At 36.9% G+C, this 21,306-nt stretch overlaps 1 protein-coding gene across 8 annotated transcripts in view; it reads left to right on the top strand.

The window, feature by feature from the left end:
• Positions 1-21,306, top strand: part of Creb1 (cAMP responsive element binding protein 1) — a 61,911-nt gene that overhangs the window by 6,381 nt on the left and 34,224 nt on the right. For 3 of the 8 annotated variants that reach the window (XM_021227330.2, XM_013113631.3, XM_040752678.1), the window contains exons 2-4: positions 10,381-10,502; positions 16,717-16,863; positions 17,564-17,605. In XM_021227330.2, coding sequence (XP_021082989.1) covers positions 10,389-10,502; positions 16,717-16,863; positions 17,564-17,605 — 303 coding nt within the window. In that variant the 5' untranslated portion in view covers positions 10,381-10,388. 8 annotated transcript variants of the gene reach the window in all.

Here is a 21,306-nt window from a genome sequence, read left to right as displayed (position 1 = left end):
CCTGCTTGATTTAGCAATTGACAGGAGGAAACTTGGAGGCATCTAATTTTTCATCACCACAGTGATAATTATTATTGTTTATTTGGAAGCATTTATATTCTTCTTAGGGTTTTTCTTTTTTACTTTGTGATTTGTTTGTTTGTTTTGAGACAAAAGTCTCACCTTGTGCTTTGGGCTGGCCTGGAACTCACTTTGTGAACCAGGTTAGCCTTGGATCTAAGGATCTACCTCCCTCCACCTTCTGTGCTGAGTGCTGGGGTTAAAGGTATGCCCCACCATCAACATCCATTGTTACCCTGAAAGGGGTGTCATTTTCTTCAATCAGTAGAGGCATTATAGTGTGCTGCAAATAATAATAGTAATATTCTGTTCTTATTGGGCTGTTTATCAACCTAATTTTTTCATGGAACATTTGCTGATCATCGATTCATAGTTGGTAGAATAATCACAAGAAAGTGTATTCAGGTATTTAAGAAAATAATTCCTGGATATTAAGTGAAGATTGTTTATGTGCTATAAACAGAATGTTTGTATATGTCTCCTACCTACGAAGAGCTTGCAGTACACATACTGTAGGGGCTGGTGATTCAAGGACACCTCACTGCTGTCATGAAGAGCTGTAGAGTTTAGAAAAGAAAAAAATTCATGTAGTAAGTCATTGTGGGCAGGTGGCATTCAAATAGAATATTGAAGAATTTGTATAGGTAGATGTAAAAAGAGTGTATTCTAGGCAATAAAATAGACTACAAAATGAGAACTGAAGTTTAGGGAACTTGATATATACACAAATTGGTGACAAGAGTGTTAGAGTACTGTAGAGTAACATTATAAGGAATCCTAAATATGAGGAACAAGTTTGTTTTATATAAGAAGCAAGAAATACACACACACACACACACACACACACACACACACACACACACACACGGAAAATACAATGAATTATCTTAAAGTGTACATCTCTTGACCTCCAGTGTATTGTAGAGGACAATATGGTTTCCCTATCAGCTTTATTGAAATGTTATATACTATATAAAATCCACCCATTTGGTAGGTACAAGTCCATGGTTTTTAATGTTACCAGATTGTACATCTATTGCACTGAAACATACTCATTACTTTAGAAAGGAGGCAGCACTCCCTAAGCTCCCCACACAGCAGCTCTAGACAACTGCTAATCTGCTTTGTGCTTTATAAATTATCTGCTTTGGACATATCATATGAATAAAATTATACAATGTATTCTTAATCGTGATGAACTTAGTATATATTTTCAAAGTTCACCCATATAGTATTTATCAGTACTTATTTTTGTTGCCAAATAATCTATATTATGCTCACTGTTTTACTCATTAGTTCATAGACACTTTTTGACTAAGTGATACCTATATAGACATAGTTTCATTTATCTTGCACAGATATCCAGGAAAGTGTTGAGCTGTATATTAACCCCTTTGTAGCTGTTTAGAGGAACTGTCAGGTCATTTTATATATCTTTGAGAAGTGTCTATTTAGATCCTTAGCCTGTTTTTAAATTGACTTATCATTCTAAGTGCCTTACCAGGTATATGATTTACATTTTTTTCTCATTCTATAAATTGTCATTTCACTTCTTTTTTTCCAGACAGGGTCTTACTGTATAGCTCTGACTGTCCTTGAACTCACTATGTAGACCATGCTAGCCTCAAACTTATAGATACCTACCTGCCTCTCCCTCCCAAGTGCTGGGATTAGAGGTATGTGACACTACACCCAGCTCCATAACTTTTTTGATGTTATTGTTTGATGCATGAATAGTTTCACTTTTATTCCTAATCCATCAGTTCCTTTCTTCTGTTGCTTGTGCCTTTAGAATGTATGTTATGTTTGTTTTTTTCTTTGTTTGAGACAGGGTTTCTCTGTGTAACAGCTGGCTATCCTGGAACTCATTTTGTCCACGAGGCTGGCCTCAAACTTACAGACATCTGCCTGTCTCTGCCTTTCAAGTGCTGGGATTAAAGTCTTGTGCCACTACTGCCTAACTGAATCTTTTCTTTTTTCATTTTTTTTTAATGTCACATTTTCCAAATAACTCTGAAATCCCAGCAAACAATACCTACCAGTGTGTGGAGCTATATTCTACCTCCAGTTCTTCTCCTTTAACCTGTGGCCATATACTTTTTTTAATTAATTAATTTATTTTTTGGAGTGACTGATGAAAGGAAATGAAAATGAAGAACAAAGAAGTGACAATTTTGAACATAATAATTGGCTATTTTTTGAGTGAAATAGCCACTTAATGATGTCAGTGTGAGAGTAGTGTATTTACTTATAAACTCTTCTACTTGGGAAATTCAGTTTTAAACTTAGACGTGAGAGGAGTGTCTTCATTTTCTTTTAGAAAGACTAGACTGGCCATGTGGAATGTAAATGATGTACTCACTGTCATAGGAATGCATTTGTTTTTATTGTAGCATTATCTCTCTGTGGAAAAAGTTTGCAAGGATCTTGTTTTATTAACTTCTAAAGTTTGTCTTTAAGAAGCATCCGTTTTAGTTTATAAATAGATAAGTTAGAGGAAGTATTCTAGTGTAGATCTTAGAAACTGAACTAATTTCATTATTTTACTAATCAGCTCTGTATTAGTAGAGAGATTACAATAAGGTCATATACCCCTCTCCCCAATTTCTTATGTCTCAGTCATTCCCAAATGGAAGTGTGTGGTTTTAAAAGCTTATTAAATAGTAATACTTGTTTAGAGGGAATATTTATTGGGAGCCAGGTCATAAGTTTACTTTATACTTGTCTCCTTTGATGTAATATTTCATCTCTAAGTTGTAGCTCTTTGCAAAGACATTCTTGAGTATTTCATCAGAACATTCACTGTGCAGGAAGCACACCTCTTCTTTAGTGATTTACTCTTTGAGGGCCATAAATTTGAAAGGAACAGTCTTCCTTTAGCGTTGTACAGATTAAAAGAAGTAAACACGTTTGCTGTAATTGCAGACTTCCCAACCACCACCACCATCACCACCAAGCAGGACTTCTTTATGTAGTTCTGACTGCCCGGGACCTTGCTCCGAACTAAGAGTTCCACCTGCTTCTGCACGTGCATGCAAAAGGGGGAAATGCTGTGGAATAACCCTTCTGTACACTGTGAATATGTATTATTCTCATTGTTAATAAAGAGCTGACAGGCTGCTAACAAGACAGGAAGTATAGGAGGAACAGCCAGACATAGAGAGTTCTGGGATGAAGAGGGACCGAGTCAGCAGCTGCTAGCCAGCCACCAAGCAAGCAGGACTTGTAAAAAATGAGGTAACAAGCCATGAGCCATGTGGCAAAGCATAAATAGAAATATGGGTTAACTTAAAATGTAAAAGCTAGCTATTAACAAGCCTGTGCTATAGGCTGAGCATTTATAATTCATACTCAGCCTCTGAGTCAGTTTTTTGGGACTGGGCTGTTGGGACAGGACATCTGTTTACATATGGCACCCCGGGTTGGGTGCCAGATGAAACATTAATCTAATTAATAACAAATTAGGAGCCAAATATCTGGATAAAAACCTGGAAGATCAGAGAAGCAGTGGGGCAGCCACAGTTGCTTCCTACCTCCTCTCTCCACCTGCCTTATCACTTCCTGTCTGTCTGTACAGTCCTCCAGACCTCTATGGTTAGTGACTAGCTCCACCCTCTTGACTACAAGCAAGCTTTAATTTTTAGAACACAAACAAAACTGTCACACAACACTATACTGGTGAATACATGTCATTATATATTTGTCCAGATTCACAGTGTGTTGTACCAAGAATAAACCCTAATGTAAAAAGTAAATAAATAAAATTTGTGCCATTGTCTGCATGCCATTCATTTATCAGCGTTATAGAATAACCATGTCTGTTTTAATTAAAGTATGCTATATATTTGGAGTTTTTTCATTTGCTGACTGGTAAGCAACATATAATTAAAATAATTTGCATATTTCTTATTCTATAGAGTTTCGATGTTGACTATACAGACAGTTCTCCACTTTTATGATATTGTTGGCTGTAAGGATAGTCCTGAAGCCTGTAACAGACCTCTCAGCATCTCTAATTGTCTGTGAAGTCAAAGCTAAAGCTGGGATGTGTGTCCTATGGCCTCTGCCCTAACATGCAATCTCACCTCAGGGAACTCAGTTTTCACTGTTCCATGTCTGACTTGTAAACATTTCACCAAGAAAAGCATTTCAAGACTAGTTCAAAGTATCCAATATTGCTGCTTAAACTTACAGACCTCTTAAAAAAAAAAAAGTGGGCGTTCAGGCTCCATTGAACATAATGGCCTCACATAGTCACTTAGGTTTTACTAAATATTTAAGTTCAGGTCATTACTTTGGGATCCTTACAGTTTGGGAGTTGAACTAGATTATAAATCAGAACTTAAAATTTAAAGACAGCTTTACTCTCCTTTAGTGTGAAAACTACTTTTACAAAAGTAACTACTTGTTGAAAGTATATAATAATCATTTTTATTTTTAAGAAATGAGCTTCCAGACCCATTTTTATAGCACTTTATATAGAAATTTCCTAAAGGGTCGGCTCTTTGAAAAGATTCAGTGTAAAAGCTGTATGAAATGAGTGTTTGCAAAGAAAGTTCACTGGGAAGAGATGGGATTAAAAATGTTGCCATGTGAGGCCAGTGATAGGGCTCAGTGGGTAAAGGTGCTTGTTGCCAAGCCTCATGGCCTGGCAGTCCACTACAGAGTTGTTGCCAAGCCTCATGGCCTGACAGTCCACTATAGAGTTGCCCTCTGGCCACCATACTTGTGCATGCCTATGGTAAATATATTTGCTTTTTTTTTTTAAGGCACTAATGTCATCATTAAAAAAGAAAAAAGTCACTGTGTCAAATGTGTTGCTTGCCAGGTAGCACTATCTCTTGGTGACCAGATAGAAGAACACGTATTTTCAAAGCCATTTGTAGTCTCACCTAAAAGAGAACAAGGCAAGTGAATATTGCTGATATTTTAAAAACAAGATGAAAAACTTGGGTTTTTCACCTTTATTGTTGAAAAGAACTATATACAAAACTGCAGTAAATCATAAAATACTAAAATTAAGATTTCTCTGAGTTAAGCAAATAAATCAGGGAATTTATTAAGTAATATTGTGTGTTACCATTTGCTGTCTCCATTTTGGAGTGGTGGTTAGGTTATACTGGTGTTTACTGTTAGTACAGATTGTCTAAGAAAGTATGAAAACTAAATTTATTTATGGGGCATGTGTGTTTTATGCAGCACATGTGTTTAGGTACCTGTCCATCTCATTTCCTAGAATAGGAGTTATATGCAGTTGTAAACCACCTGATGTGCTGGGACCTAACTCTGATCATTGAAGGGTCAACAAACACTTTTATTTTACTTGAGCTCTCTCTCCAGCACCTAGAATTAATGTAAGTCATTACATTATCATCATCTTCATATTACAACTTTTCTTGTTTTCTGTTATCTAGAGAAGAGATTTAAGCATAAATTTATTCTCTGTTTGAAAAAAACTTTGCTAAGGGCTCAGAAATTTTGAGAACAGAATTTAATCAACTTGATGTAGATAGCTGTTTATTTTAATTGATCTCATTGCCTGTCTTGACTCATTCTTTCAAAATACGTACACTTTCTCTTTTTTTTTTTTTAGAATATAACCAATCAGTCTGAATCTTGGGTTTACACAGTTGGGGTTAATAAGTATTATGTGTCTAAAATGTTATGCATATGATGCCTGAATATGACTTATCTGGTTTTAATGAAGGAATGCTATTATTAGTCTCAGAAACTTGGAACTTTGCTCAGTTTTGAGTATTGATTTATATACATCTCAATTCTGATAGACTAGACAGAACAGATAAATGGCAAATGTTTCAAGGCAACAGCCAGAAAGAACTTTACAGGGGTTCGGTAGAGGAGAGCAGGGAGTGCTACATGGTTATTGGCTGTGAAATAATTTCTGTCCTGCAGAAGCTGAGCTTTTGCCATTCTTCAGTAATACCTCAGAGCGAAGCACATATTAGAAGCAGAAGGATGGATATACATTGTAAGGTTTATTTTTAAAGGTTATCGTGTGTGTGTGTGGTGTGTGTGGGGCCGCACGCATTTGAGCATATATGTGCAGGTACCTGCTGAGTGGTGGGGTGAGTGTGTGTGTGTGGTGTGTGTGTGTGGTGTGTGTGGTGTGTGTGTGTGTGGCGCACGCATTTGAGCATATATGTGCAGGTACCTGCTGAGTGGTGGGGTGAGTGTGTGTGGGTGTGTAGGTCTGTACTGAGGCCAGAGGTGTCAGATCCTGAAACTGGCCTTGGAACTCAGTGTGAGGTCCTCTGGATGAGTGATCCACACTCTTAACTGCTGAGTCATCTCTCTAACCCTAGTCAGTTTTCAAGTTGTGCTCAAATATGCCTTTTTCTGAAGTTGCCCTGGAAACTTCAGAGTTGTGTTTATGTGGTTTCCTGAAATCCCTGGAATTTTAAGAGTTGAAGATGAGTTGTGAGCTTGTTCTTGTGCTGGGGAATCTTTTTCTCAGTCCTAATTGAGGTCATTTCCATCTTAACAAACAGCATATATTCCATTAATTAGAAATGCATTTCTTTGAACTCTTTATCTGACATCTTTAAAAGAGTTAAATTTGGGAAGATTAAATAGGCAGGTTGTGAGAAGATGGATTTGTTCCTTTTTTCTTTTTAAGGTTTATTTAATTTAATATGTGTTTGCTTGTGTGGTGACACTAGGCATGTTTGTGCGGGTGCTGGCAGAAGCCAGGAGGTAGCCTTGGCTTCCCTGAGGTTGGAGTTACTGGTTATTGTGAACTGCCTGATATGGGTGCTGGGAGCCAAACTGAGGGCTCTGCAAGAGCCATCACTATGTACTCGTCACTTCTAAACCATCTCTAGTCCCTGAAGATGGATTTTCTTTTCAAAACCTGTAAAATATAGAGGATCTTAAGAACTGAGGTTCTTATGAAAATCAGAATAAAAATCAAGAAAAAGAAGTGAAATGAAAACCTCCTTTTCACCTAGTGATTGTAAAAGTGGCAGTTTGGCTGGCTCTGATGAACTTTAATTTGCAGTTTGATGACAATTTGTGTTAACTTGGTATAGACAGATAGGGAAGTAGTGCTGCCAGATTTATTTCCGATTCAGCACACTTCTATATAGGTGCTACTTAGGGAAATTAAATGCTACCTTGTTAGGACAGGTTCAGTGGTTAACCTTCATAATACTGAATAATATGCCACACACAATACTGCACTATTTTCACTATTCTGATTTTCCTACACACTTGCACCCTCTGACATGATAGACATTTTGTTAGCCTGCTCTCTTGTCCCGCTCCTGCCCAGCAGAATGTAAGCTCTATAAGGAAAACTGGCCTAAAGTTTCATTCTGTTCTTTGTTTTCTCTCAGTAGCTTGAACAATGCTCAGCATGTTCAGATACAGTGTTTTCATATAAGCATAGTGTATATAATGTAAATTGACAAAATTTAAGACTATTGTTAATAAAGGGAATTTTGTTGTGAATTAGCCCATTGCACTTTAAAAAGTGTAAGTCCAGTAGCTGCTTGAGTTATGATTAAAAAATATTACTATGCTCATGACAGGGTAGTAATGATGGCTATTGGAGGATGACTTTTTGGAATAAGTTTTTTTGTTTGGTTTGGTTTGTTTCTACCTTTGAGGGGGGCTTCCAGGGATCAGACTCAGGTTGTCAGGCTTGCATGGCAAGCACCTTTACCTGCTTTGCCTCTGCCCCAGGGGCTAATTTTTATATTCTTATTTGTTTAGGATCCCACACATTGTTTATGATAGGTTATTCTGTGTCTGGATACGACAGTTGGATTAATGAAAAAACTGAAGATTCTACACATGTTGCTATACAGTCTGTTCTTCTCATACTAGAGGACATAAGCGTAGACAAAAGGTTTTAAAGTGTGACATGACTGATCCTACTTCAAATGTCACCTCAGTCCAATTGGAAAATTGCTGTTGTGTGGTGCCTTGAAGGTGGAAACCAGGAGAAGAATGTCTGTAATAGTTGAACCTTCTCAACTGCTATAGTAATTCTTACCACCACTGTTTTCTTATGGAAGACACTATTTGTGCTGTTGACCATTTGGTTGTTATCTGTTTAAGCTAAATGTTGACAGTTTAAGGCTGATCCCTACCCTGAATAAGGTTCAGTAGCCACCTGAATGAACTGGTAACAAATACTAGCAGTTTAGTTGGGGGCTTGTAGCCACTGGAAAAAATCATACATAGCTTTCAATGAGAAAGAAGATTATCTAGTTGGAGTGGGGAAGTAAAAAAAAAATCATAGCCCTGTTTTTTACTTAAATTTTCTGTTCTTTTATTATAATTTAATAATGAATCTTATTTTCTGAACCAAAGTCCCATAAAGAAGCTTATCCCTTAATTTTTTTTAAAGTAGTAAGGTGTGTTGTAAAATAGAAACAAAAAGTGTGACCCTTTGAGCTGATGGTAAAATATAATTATGTGTGAATGGCAACATAGCTGTAAAAATATGTGTGGCTTGGAATTGTCTTTTTAAATGACTGTGTATTTTATCTGCAAATTTTCATGAGTGATAATAACAAGGTTGTTTCAAGTTTTCCCCACATTTGTAAATACAGAACAGTCAGCCAAAATAGGTAATTACATATAAAAAAGTGAAATTTGAGAAAATGTCAATGGGTGTCTCCAATCACTATTGAAATACACTTTTGGTCCATGGCTCAGAAATGTTATTGATGAGTTTTTTATTCTTAAAATTGTACAAACACTCTTGAATCCCTAGAAGTAAAAAATCCTCAACTAGTTCTGATAGTAAGGTGTGTAAAAAGAATACAGATGATGAGACTTGTCATCCTCTAAGAGTTCTGTAGGTAACACTTCCAGCTGAGTGTTTAATTCCCCACACTCTTCCCATGGATGCACCTTCATATCTCTTGTTTTCCTTTGTTTTGTAAACAGAAATGGGATTCCCTTCAATTTAATGTCATTGTGTTAGACAGGTTTCTTTTGACTGCAGTAATTCTTTTCATAATCCTCCTAAAGATGGTTATATGGTATTAAAAAACATATTCTACATCAAATACCTTTGAACTGCATTTTTGTAAACTAAATATTGAGTTTCATACTGGCTCAAATTCCACTTTGGATGATATTATGGTTATCATGGCAGTTATTTTTCCCAGTGCCTGGAGCTTTATGACTGTTTTAAATAACCATGTTGTCAAGTCTTTAGTTTGTGTTTTGTGAATACTGGTATTTCTAACTTTTTATATTTTGGAAGAAACATTTTATCTTCAATTTAAACTATTATGAATAATGATGTGTTAAATATCGAGTACATTTTGATAGTATATAATGATTATGAGTGTCAGTTTTGATTCTTAGTTTTAGAGTTGTTTGGTAAAGCATTGAGATTTCTCTGTTATGTGAGGGATGAGTATAGATACCACTCATCGTAAATTCATTTTTGTCTGGTAATATGTAGGCATTGAGCTAGAAGAGGGATACACCAGAACTATTCCCTTCACACACACACACACACACACACACACACACACACACACACACACACACACACACGTACGCTAGAAAGGACTGCTTACCCGATTATCTGAAAATTTACTAATCTGCATGTAACTACTGCCACTAGGAGCTCTTCACAAATACACAAACTCTTGGCAAAACTACTTAGCAAATGTACTAGAGTTCGTCAGGTATATAAAAAGGTATTTGCTTCTATGTTGCACTCTGCCATGGGTAAGGAATGTAGCACCACAACTTTCTCAGTGTTTGGAGTCTCTGATTAGGCTCTGGCCTTAATCTTACCTTTTTACCTCCATAGCCTACTCCATGGGCTTTTGAAAGTTGGGTTCATTTGCCTTGTTACATTTGTGTACTAGGGAGTGGCTGACAGTTGCTCTGCTTCTTGCTCTGACAGGAGGAAATGCCTAGAGGAGGGATGTGAAGCCAATATCTCAGACCTGACGCTCGCTCCTGCTTTCTACCCTCTTTCTGAACCTGGCTGGTGCAGCTTGAGAAATCAGCTTTGCTGACACCTCTGCCCTCCTCGTTAGTAAGGAAGAGGCATGAGAGGGACCATCCCTATTTCCTGTTAGGAAGAAACACCCGAAGGAAGACTTTGAATTTCTTCATTGTTTGTTTTTTAAAGGTACTAGGGTTTATAGCTCAGCAGATTTGAACAAGTTGAGTAAAGATCAGCTATATTGTTTTAACTAGATTTCTAAGTGCATTTACTAACCTAACCATCACATAGACCTATTTATAATTTGAAGTTTGCCTTTAAAGTCACGCAAGTACAAGGCACTGTAGTGCTGGTAACGCTCTTCCATATTATTGTAGGTAACTAAATGACCATGGAATCTGGAGCAGACAACCAGCAGAGTGGAGATGCTGCTGTAACAGAAGCTGAAAATCAACAAATGACAGCTCAAGCCCAACCACAGATTGCCACATTAGCCCAGGTATAAAATACATGGAGAGATTTCAGTCTGTGTCTCTTCCAAGAGAATTTAATTTTTAATGGAAATATACATAGAATGATGAAATTTTTCTTAAGACTATGAGAATTCAAATTCACTGTTAGTATTAGTTTATGTTTAGAAATGATAGTAATGATTAATTAACAGTAAAATACATCATTAAACATTAGTATAGTGTGTGTAGTGACATGATCCAGAAATAATTACTTTTTACTAACGTAAATTAACTGGCCCTCTCAAGGCAATGAAACATTGATTATGACAGCTGCCTTTTTTTTATGTTTTACTACCACACAGACTTATTTTGGAAGTACAGATATACTCTAAAACTAAAAAGCAGATTAAGCAAATAAACTGGTGTGTGAATAAGTCCTAAGAATGAAAGCAGTTTTTCTCCCCTATATATCTTAAGTACATTTAGTCTGATTGTGTTTTAAGCATCCTGTCCTTAAGGCCATTCATCATCTCTGTACTTGTTTTGCTCTTATCTGTTTTTCCCTTATTAACATTTTTAATCTCAGTATTAGTAAAAACAGTGCTTAATATAGAAACCAAATACATCTAAACCTGTAGGGTAAGACTGTGATATTTCCTTTCCCCATTTTTGAAGAAAAAATGTCTCTGTGTAGCGCTGGCTGGTCTCAAACTCAGAGATCCACCTTCCTCTGCCTCCACAGTGCTAGGATTTAAAATGTGCATGACCACACCTGGCTGCTTCCTCTCCAAAGTGAAGGCTCCCAAGAAAAATAATCCTGCCAGAGGCTTTGCTTTGCCTAGCTCAGTTTCTCCAAGAGTTAAGAATCTACCATGGAAATGGCTGATCAGAATAAGTCTTGGGAAATACAGGGCTCACCACAGCTGGGATGAGGGTAGAAGTGAGTCAGATACCGGGGCTCCTGCAGGAATAGTCAGAAAGAGTAGGCAGGCTGCCTGCGTTTTCTTGTAAGGGAACGGGGTTTCCCCTGCAGATCTCAAGAGTAAGACAAAGCCGGATATACTTGGAGATAAGTTAATATATCAGATGAGGCAGCACTTTGTCATTACAAACAGAGAAATGGAGGTTCATCTGAGCATTTAGCTGAGCAGGCTCCTTGAGGACAGCCTTCAACATTGTTCTGTCCTGGCATTATTCTTCTGGTCTGTTTGTTCCATCAGTTGACTATATAGTCACCTTGGAAATTCTTTCTGCTCTCATGACTTTTTCTTAGGGAATTCTTGATAAGATAGAGCATTTAGCTAACTGACTCTTGAAAAGAAGAGATTAACTGGAATAAGAACTCTTGGTAAGAAGACTTTTTCTTTGGAAATTTTCTGTTGTTATCTATGGTCCACTTAGTGTTGTTTACAAAATGTGAGGGGATTAAATTCCTTTCTTATATCTAGTATATTATAAAATGCCTTAGGTCTCAACTTACAGTGCATACTAATAATTTGGTTCATTTCTATTCTCTGTATCCAGTGGTCCTTTTATAGTGGGAATTCACATCCTCAGTTTGGGGAAATCTCTTTCAATTAGTTGGTGGTGATTTTGTTTTTCATGTCTTTTAGGATCCTTGTGATCCAGATGTTATACTTCTGGGACTTGTTTGTTTCTTCATTTTCCTTGCTGTTTTCAGCCTTTTTGCTCTACTTGTTGGGAGATTCTTCTATACACTTTATCCTGCCTGTGAAATTTTATTTTGCTATCATACTTCCTAGAGTTCTGTTTGTTCCCTGGGTGGTCCTTTGGTACCTTCTGAGTATCCCATTTCATAAGGCAGTGTCTTCTTCTATCCCCAGGGAAAGACTAGAGGCTTTCACCAAATTCTTAACACTCTGGATGTCTGCTCAGGATTAAAGTGAGGAGAGACTAGAAGATAGGATTGTAGCTTAATGGTAGAGCATATACTTAGCACACGAAAGCCCTGGGCTCATGCCCCAACATGAAATAGGTAGGTATAGATAGATAGGTATACATGACTAAGAAGCTACTTTGGAAGCTTCGTGGGTATGGTTGGAGTTCAACAGCTTCCAACCATGAACTTAACTGTAAGGTAATGGTGGTCTTAACTGTTAGTGTCTTGGACCTTCTCCTTGAGTTTGACAGGGTCCTCAGAGGTTTCACTCATCATGTTTATATGGAAAGGGCCTGGGAGCCAAGGGAGAGAAGAGAGCTGGGATTTAATACTGCCTCAGTCGACCTGGTGTTACGTGGTTCTGTAGTAGTTCTATACTGTTCTCTTATAGTGGGCCAGACTTTTCTTCTACAAGAAAGGATTCATTTGTTCCTAAAGAGGTTCCAACCACCCTTTTGTTTACTTGCAGCCCATCTCTTCATGCCACCTTTTACAGTATTGAAGATACCACACATCTAGATTTTTGTGGTACAAAGCAGGCTTTCCCTTCCTCCATGAATTGGCCATCTGTGGTTTTGGGGTGGTTTTTTGTTTGTTTGTTATTATTGATCCATCCGCTCTCTAGCCAACAAAACTCTGTTGCCTCCTTTCCTAGTTTCCACACTTATATGATTTTATATATGTATATATGTATATATATAATGTATACATTATAAAAGTGAAATCAATTTTGTGAGATATAATTCGGAACTCAGAAGGGAACATGTTCTGTTTATCATCAGACAACCCTCCAGCACTGAAAATTTAGAATGTGTAGTTGAACTTGAACTTGAAGAAAGCTTATCTTTTCTTTTTCCTTCTTGTCTAGTTACTTTTTGTTTGTTTGTTTGTTTGTTTTTTGTTTTTTTTGGGGGGGGTTGTGGCTTATCCAAGTCCTTAACAAACACTCCACACTTTTAAAAAATAATCTTTTTTTGACAGCTTGAGGCATTCATATAATGTATTTGGGTAACATTCATGACCTCTTTACCCTTTCCCTCCCACAAAACCCCTTCCTTCTTTCTAAGACCCCATCTACTCTGATGTCTTTTTGTTGTTATTGTTGTGACCCACAGAGTTTAATTATGGCTGCTTACATGAATGTTGAGTGTGGAGTTACTTACTGAAGTGTGGATAACTTGCAAGTGCCTATACTACTAAAGAAATGTCTGTTGCTCTTCCAGCAGCCATTAAACTGCTAATAGTTCCTCAGGGAACTTATGAAGCCCTAACCCCCATTCTGTCCATAACAGAATGGTACAAGCTCCATCTAGGCAGGTAATCAGAACTGTTTTGAGTTTGTTAGTGTAGCAGCAATGTCATGTCCACTGCAAAGAGTTTCACAGCGTTCCTTCCCATCCTTTGACTCTTGCATTCTCTACCCTTTCTCTTTTACTGTGCTCCAGGGAAGTGTATATCATGGATTTTAACATAACTTCCTGCTAATTCTGACTCCAGATAACTTTTTACTGCCAGATTTTCAAAACTAGAAAAACATTGTAAAGCTAAGGCAAGATGATTGTGATTTTGTCAATGAATAGGAGGACAAGAAAACAAAGTGAATCCAAGTAGTAAAGGAAGTTAGATTATCAACAAAAGTACATCTGACTTTAGAATTTAAGGTCTAAAGACGCCTCTGGTTTTGATCGTGAGAATGTATAGTTTTAGTTTATTAAGACAGTTCATCACTGTGTCCTTAGTTAGGCTGGCCTCACACTTGGAGCCGTTCTGCCTTCCCCTCCTCAATCCTAGGTTTACAGACACTCACCTTCACACTCAGATGAGAATGTAAAATTGTAATAAATCTAAGTAAAAAGTAATAACAGGACTTTATTAAACATTCTATAATATATCCTTTATATAGCCGTATTTTTAGTAAAACTATGCAGAGATATTTATAATAGATTTTAAAACTGTAAAACAGGTTTCATGATGTCATAAAAATTGAATACATCTGTGTGTCTCACTTGGGACCAGACCACATGTTTCCCAAGATAGCTGTGAATGTGACCCAACACATTTGTACCTGGCAACATCACTATGTCAGAAGATAGGACACCTGTAATAGGAACGTGCCTCAGTATAGAGTACTGGCCTAGCAGGCTTAGCAATTACACGGCCCTGAGTTTAACCCCTGGCACTGAGTAAAAAGAGCCGTCGTGGTTCTGGTAGTAGGAATATATGGAATTTTTAGCCAGGCTTTGTAGGACAAGCCTGTAGTAACTGCTGCTTGGGAATCTGAGGCAAGAGAACCACAAGTTCAAGGTCAACTTCAGTAATCAAGTGAGACCCTGTCTTAAAAGTGAAAAAAAAGGAGGACTAGAGATACTCTGTGCTAGAATCTGCTTCTCACCCACGTACACAGGAAGGGGGTAAGGCTATTTAGTACTTTATGTTAGACTTACATGCCTATGGAAGCTTCTAAGTAGGGTAGAAATCACTGGGTTAGCTTGTTAATGTTCACCTTTAAAGGATGCATGGAAGAAGACACTGCGCTGTAATTCAAATATTCAAACAGCTTTCCTATGGAATTAAGCTCATAGCAACTCTGTAACTGAACCTTTTAAACTTGAGTGGTCAGTATCCTTCCTTAGTTTCCTCTTAGATTATGATGTTATAAACAGGACAACCTATGTGACTCTGCAGATAATCCTGGTACCACATCTAGAGAACCAAGTAAGATTAAACAAAATTTAAGAGTGACCAGAGAGAATAGGACCAATAAAGAAAGGTTTTGTGGCCGGCTAAGAAAAGGAAGCTTCTACTTTTTAATCTGTGTGCTGAAGATAACTTGTTTTCGAAAGATCTTTTCCCCAGCTTCACTGAAGTACCCACTTCTTGCTGTATGTCTCTTCAAATCCACATTTCACTACAACCCTGGCTATCCCAAACCTGTCTCTCTTTCATTCTGTTTCAGTTGGCACATTTGCCACTTCTATCATCTTTAATTCCTCTTAGCTAGTCATTCAAAAAGCCCTTCCTTACCACCTCTTACTGCCCTGCTTCTGGCCTTTATTACCTTACCCTAACCACTATCTAGTCTTTCTCAGAGTCCCTCCACCTCCAGTTTTCGCCCTCTGAAGTGTTATGTCTTTTATTCATCCACTAAATCAATTGATCTAAAATGGAAACTTAACCATGTTATTTGATTTTTAAAAAAAGAAGAAAAAATCTTCAGCAATTCTTCCTATGTTCTCAGAATAGATGAAAGTCATTTTATATTATTTTTGAGACAAAGGCTCAAATGGTAGCTTAAGCTGACTTTGCTTAAACTTGTAGCAGTCCTCCTGCCTCAGTCTCTTTAGTATTGATATTATGAGATGCGATGCTGTAACTGATTAAAATGCAAGATTTTTGTTCGAGACACCATCTCACTGCATGTCTGGCTAGTCTAGAATTCACAGAGATCTACCTACATCTGCCTACTAAGTATCGGGTTTAAAGGCATGTGCCACGATGCCTGGCTTGAAAGCTTTTTTAAGGCAGCATGGAGAAGTTTTTATGATTAGACCATTGAAGCCTTTTGAACCTCTGTATCTCTGCTTCTGACATTGGGCAGTAGTGCACGCCTTTCCTCTAAAACACACACACACACACACACACACACACACACACACACACACACGAAAGGCATCTTAAAATTCCTCTGGTTCACCAGTTTAGTGATTTTTTTTCCCCCTGAATGGGAGGAACTGAAATTTTTAATTACAATTAATATACTTTCTTGTTAATGAAAAGACATGCTTGTAATTAGTCTAAAGTAGAATATTAAAATAAATATATTAGAATGTGTTGTTCTAAACTTAGTAAGTCCTGTTTACCCAAATTTGAAAAGTTAAGGTTTTAAAACATGGTTTATTTAACACCAGGGTATTCTGAAAACTTTATGCTTAAGGCAGGAATGCCTGTTGTTGACCTTGTGTGAATTAATCTCTTAGCATGTTTTTGTCTTTAAGTAAAAATAAACCTTATTACTCAGCCTTTAATTTAAAAAAGAAAAATCAGATATAAAAGCAGGCAGGAAAATGTAAAGCACCATATGAATCAAGTGTTCCTTAGCTTTCAGAGCATGACTGGGATTCGGGTGTAGATGCTACATGAGATAGCTGGCTTTTTTGCCACTTGGGTCAGGCTGAAAAGTAGAGGGGAGGAAGATTTGTGTAGGGTTTGAAATTTTCCTTAAAATATTAAATCATTGAAATATTGAAGTACTTATCAAGCAGGAAGGTCATAGTTTTGCTTTATTAGAAGTTATTTCATATTGAACCTGAGTAGTCTCACAGAGGCTTCTGTGATGGTAATTGCTTTCCATGTTTCTATAGGTATCCATGCCAGCAGCACATGCGACATCATCTGCTCCCACTGTAACCTTAGTGCAGCTGCCCAATGGGCAGACAGTCCAAGTCCATGGAGTTATTCAGGCAGCCCAGCCATCAGTTATTCAATCTCCACAAGTCCAAACAGTACAGGTATGTGTGTAAAAAGTTCTGCATATATTTAATAACTTATTTATAGCCATTTCTGTCTCTTTTTATTAGTTGTGGAAATAAGGACATATCTAGTTTAAATTTATTTTACTTCATAGTAAAGGAATATATTGTGTCTGTGTAGTTATGTTATATATGCAAGGACAGACCTAAAATACTATTTTTTTAAGCTACAGAAGAAAAAGCATTCATTTAGAGAGATAGTAAATACATGTGATAAATGGAAATGTTTAGGAAAGACTTGGAGGACTGATGTACCTCAATTAAGGAAAATGAACCTAAAATAAACCTACGTTTTTATGGGGGAAGACTTCATAAAGATTGGTAACCTTGCTTGAGATAGGATTTGTACTTAGAGATCACATCAGACATCCTATTGGTTGCTTAGAGCTTTTAGATAGAGTATATAACTTTGAAATAAAAATATATTCAGGAGGTACATCATAAGGATGCTGATTCTATCACATATGCTATCTGACTCTTTGGAGAGTCTGTTCCTTTGAGGTAAAAGGGAATAAAGGCATTCTAAACTTCTGAACGTGACTACTTAGTTCTAGGGACCCAAGAGCAGTAGCAGTATAATACTTTGCAATTCAGCTGATTGAAGAAAAAAACAAAGACTGAACATTCATGCAAGTAGGCCATAACCCCAGCCTCCCATTTCATATTTTTTACTTCACAGTCTTCCTGTAAGGACTTAAAAAGACTTTTCTCCGGAACTCAGGTGAGTCCTAGGTCCTAGATTTGAAGAAAACTATTTTTAGAAAGGAAGGTGAGAAATTATTTATGTCTTTGTCCTTCTCTATGAACATGGAATTTCAAGGTTTGAATCAAACTCTCAGTCTGAGTGTTGTACCTACTCATTGCTTGGTTATTGCTTATTTCCTCTATAACATTTTTCCTCCAACTGGTAGCCCAGAATTGCATGAAACTTTGAGAAAAAGGAAGCTGTACCTCCAGAGGACTGTACAATTAGAAGTGAAGCTATAGCTGAAATATTGGGTAGCAAGCCAGAATATGCCTTTCTGGTATTGTGACCTGGTGATTCTAAGAACTAAGCAAATCTAATTCTTTCCTGTAAGACTACTTCTTTTCCCTTCTTTCCCCACACCCTTCTTACTTTAAAGAAAATTACAGATTCAGCAAGCTTCAACTTTCTCCCACATTTATTATATGATGTAACCTTTGATTTCTCTTGCTCAGCCTTCATTGTTTTTTATGAGAGCTGTTACTTTTTCCTTGTATGCAGAACTGATTTGATATTTGCAAGGGGAGGGTGCTTCCTCTTTTGTCCTGTAACCATTTTGTTACTTTCATCAATACCCGTGTCAGGTTTTGTCAGCTTTATGCTGAGGTATTGAGCTGCTATTACCTCTTCTACTTTTTACTTTTCCTTCGTGCCTTTGGTTTGCTTTAACACTTAAGGGGGTAGAGAACTCTTGTCATGTGAAATCCTCCAGGAAAGTTACCAATTTCCTGCAGATACTGGTAATGGACTTTACTAACAAGTCAGTGACAGTATTGTCCAAGTAAAGTCCTATTTCTAGAAACCTCAATGATAATTAGTCTTTTGACTTAGTTTTTGTTTCATTGAATGCTACCTTGTCATCCTCCATATTATCTCATTACTAATTCCATACTTTAACTCTTCTCTAGAATATAATGGAGAAAAACCTGGTCTGCTAGTCAAGAGTTTTAGAGATCAGACCTACTTTGGATAATAATAAGTCAAGTGACATTGAACACATTGGCCTTTATTATCTTTTACGCTTATAGAAGGTTTTACGTTAATTAAAAACTAAAACTAGGCTACAAAATGTATATTATAGTTTTTAATTAAGAAAATGTGACGTTTAGTTGTTGCTTATATCCTTAGCCTTAATCTTATTTTGAGGCAACATAACTTAAACCCGGATAGTAAATGTCCTTAACCTTGTTAGAAATATGTATTTGTCTTTTCAAGAATACTTTTTCATCACAGTGAGCTTTACAATTTAAATATATATATATACTTAAAAGAGAAAAGTTGAACTCCTTGAAACCTGGACTATATGGAGATGTAAATTTTTCTTCTGTGTTAAATATGCTAAACTAGAGAATGTGCTAAATGTGCATGGTTATTTGAGCCAGCTAGCTAGCAATGGTTAGTGTTAGTAACTAGGAAGTGGTGGTTTACAAGAGGTTACCAAACAGAGTGAAAGTGTCCCTCAAACTTCTAGATGGTAGAACGTTAATGTTATATAACACAACAAAGTTCCCAAAATTTACAAGGTATATGTCTCTTAATGGGAGAATAAGAACAGTGGACTTCTGTTGATATATTTTAATATATCAGAGACTGTACTGAACTAATATTTCATGTACAGCTTCACTTTGTCATCCTAATTTATTTCTACATGTATAAATACATCTCACAGATAATGTGAGAATCCTTACAAATAATGGCAGTTTCAGTGTATACAGGGTTGGTAGTGGCACGTATCAGTTTGGGCCACATGTCAATATAGTGCTGTCTAAATGTATCAAAAAGGATTTATAGATTTTTATTACTTTAAATTATTACATCCATTTCTTCACCAAATGTTTATTGATCACATGCTATGTGCCAGTCATTGTTCTAGGTGCTATCAAAGACAGCAGTGAACAAACAGTACATCTCTGTTCTCATGAAGATCACATTTGAGTGAAGAGAGACATACTATGAAAAAATAAAATATGTCAGGTGAGGATAAGTGCTCAGAGGTTAATTAAACAGGGGAAAGGGTAGAGAAAGATGCAAAGGGAAGGGTGCTATAACTCATGTAAGGTGGTTGGGAAACACAGTAGGCAGACACCAGAAATCAGTAAAGTAGTTGAGCCAAGCCATTGATAAAAACAGTCAAAGATGTGGAAATGAGTATTTTGGAATTTGAAAGTATCTACTGGTTCCCTAAGTAGAGTATGGAGGAGGAAAGTGCCTGGAGACTCAGTATTAATAGACTCTTCTTTAATGCTTTGTTATGTGATGGGGACAGCAGTAAAAACCTTGTATAACGTAGTCATTCTGTGGCCATTATACAGCGTTACTGTCGACTGGTTTAAGAATAGGGATGGTCAGGGAGTGGCTTTTGTATTTTAATCTAAGACAAGTGTTCCAAAGTTTCTGGTTTTGGTGATGGCTAGCAAGGGCTTTGAAGGGATATTTTACCTGGTAGATTTTTGTTTTTAAAGACATCCATTTGTTTAATAATAATAAAAAAAATCATTTCTTGGGGGGGCCGCTACTAGCCACAAATGAAATAATAATTATTTTTTAGAAGAAACTTAAGCTGTGGAGAGAAATTTGAAGAAGCTTTCTTAACTTTTTTCATGTAAACAATGTAGGTTTTTCTTCTTTAAAAACTATATACTTTAAATTCCTAGACTTTCCTCACTTTTTTTCAGAAGTCTCAATCTCAGTAGCTGCTGGGCTTCCCAGTTAAATATAAAACTAGCCTGGGCATGGAGGCCATACCTTTAACATTGGCGTCAGGGAGTCAGAGACAGGGGGATGGGTGTCTATGAGTTCAAGGCAGTCCTGGTCTACAAGGCAAGGTTCAGGCCAGCCAGAGTTTTTTATAATGAAATTCTGTTGCAAAAAATAAAAAACCATACCTTCTTTCTAGAGCATAGTAACTAGGTAGATCCAGGGATCAAATATACTCGATAAATCTCATCAACAGCTTACCTCATTGATAGATGGAAATGAAAAAAAAATTTTAAGCACAGCTATAAAAGGACTTAGTTTTGTTAATCTGTACATTTAAAGTTCTCTTCAAATGTGGTATCCAATCACATGTCCAAAAATTTAAGCCTGGGTGGACAGGGTAAGTGCTGCTGTATAGGCAGCCCTTGCAGGGTCTGCCTCAGCGCTGGGATTAAAGGCATGTACCTCCCTACGTGACCAGAATCACTTATTGAAAGATGTTAATGGTCTTTCAGTGAAGCACATTTAAGGACATTGTTCTCACTCTTAGTAAAAAAAAAGAAAAAAAAACTTAATTCTACTTAAATAATTTAATATTTATGACATCCTAAGAACTTTTTATAAATAACATTTAAAATGTGTGTGTGTGTCCATGTCCATGTGAAATTTTCTAATGTGTTTGCATGTATTCGTGTACAAAGATGTGCATGCCTGGTACCTGTGGATGCTAGAAGAGGGTATCCTTGGGACTGGAGTTGGAGGTGGTTTTGAACTGCTATGTGGGTGCATTGAATCCAGGTCCTTTGGAAGAGCAGCTGGTGCTCTTACCTGAGCCATTTCTCCAAACCCCAGTTTTCTCATTTATAAGGGACATAAGCAGAACAAGTTTTAGGATCAGTATTCTAGGCTAAATTTACTAAGCTTTTTGAGTGAAAAATTATCTAAACCAGGAGTCTTAACAAATCAAAACACTTTAAGCT

Source organism: Mesocricetus auratus, unplaced genomic scaffold (assembly GCF_017639785.1).
Source record: "Mesocricetus auratus isolate SY011 unplaced genomic scaffold, BCM_Maur_2.0 Super-Scaffold_100010, whole genome shotgun sequence".
Classification (NCBI taxonomy): domain Eukaryota; kingdom Metazoa; phylum Chordata; class Mammalia; order Rodentia; family Cricetidae; genus Mesocricetus; species Mesocricetus auratus.
Note: the sequence above shows the minus strand (reverse complement) of the source record. Positions and strands in the feature narration are given on the sequence as shown.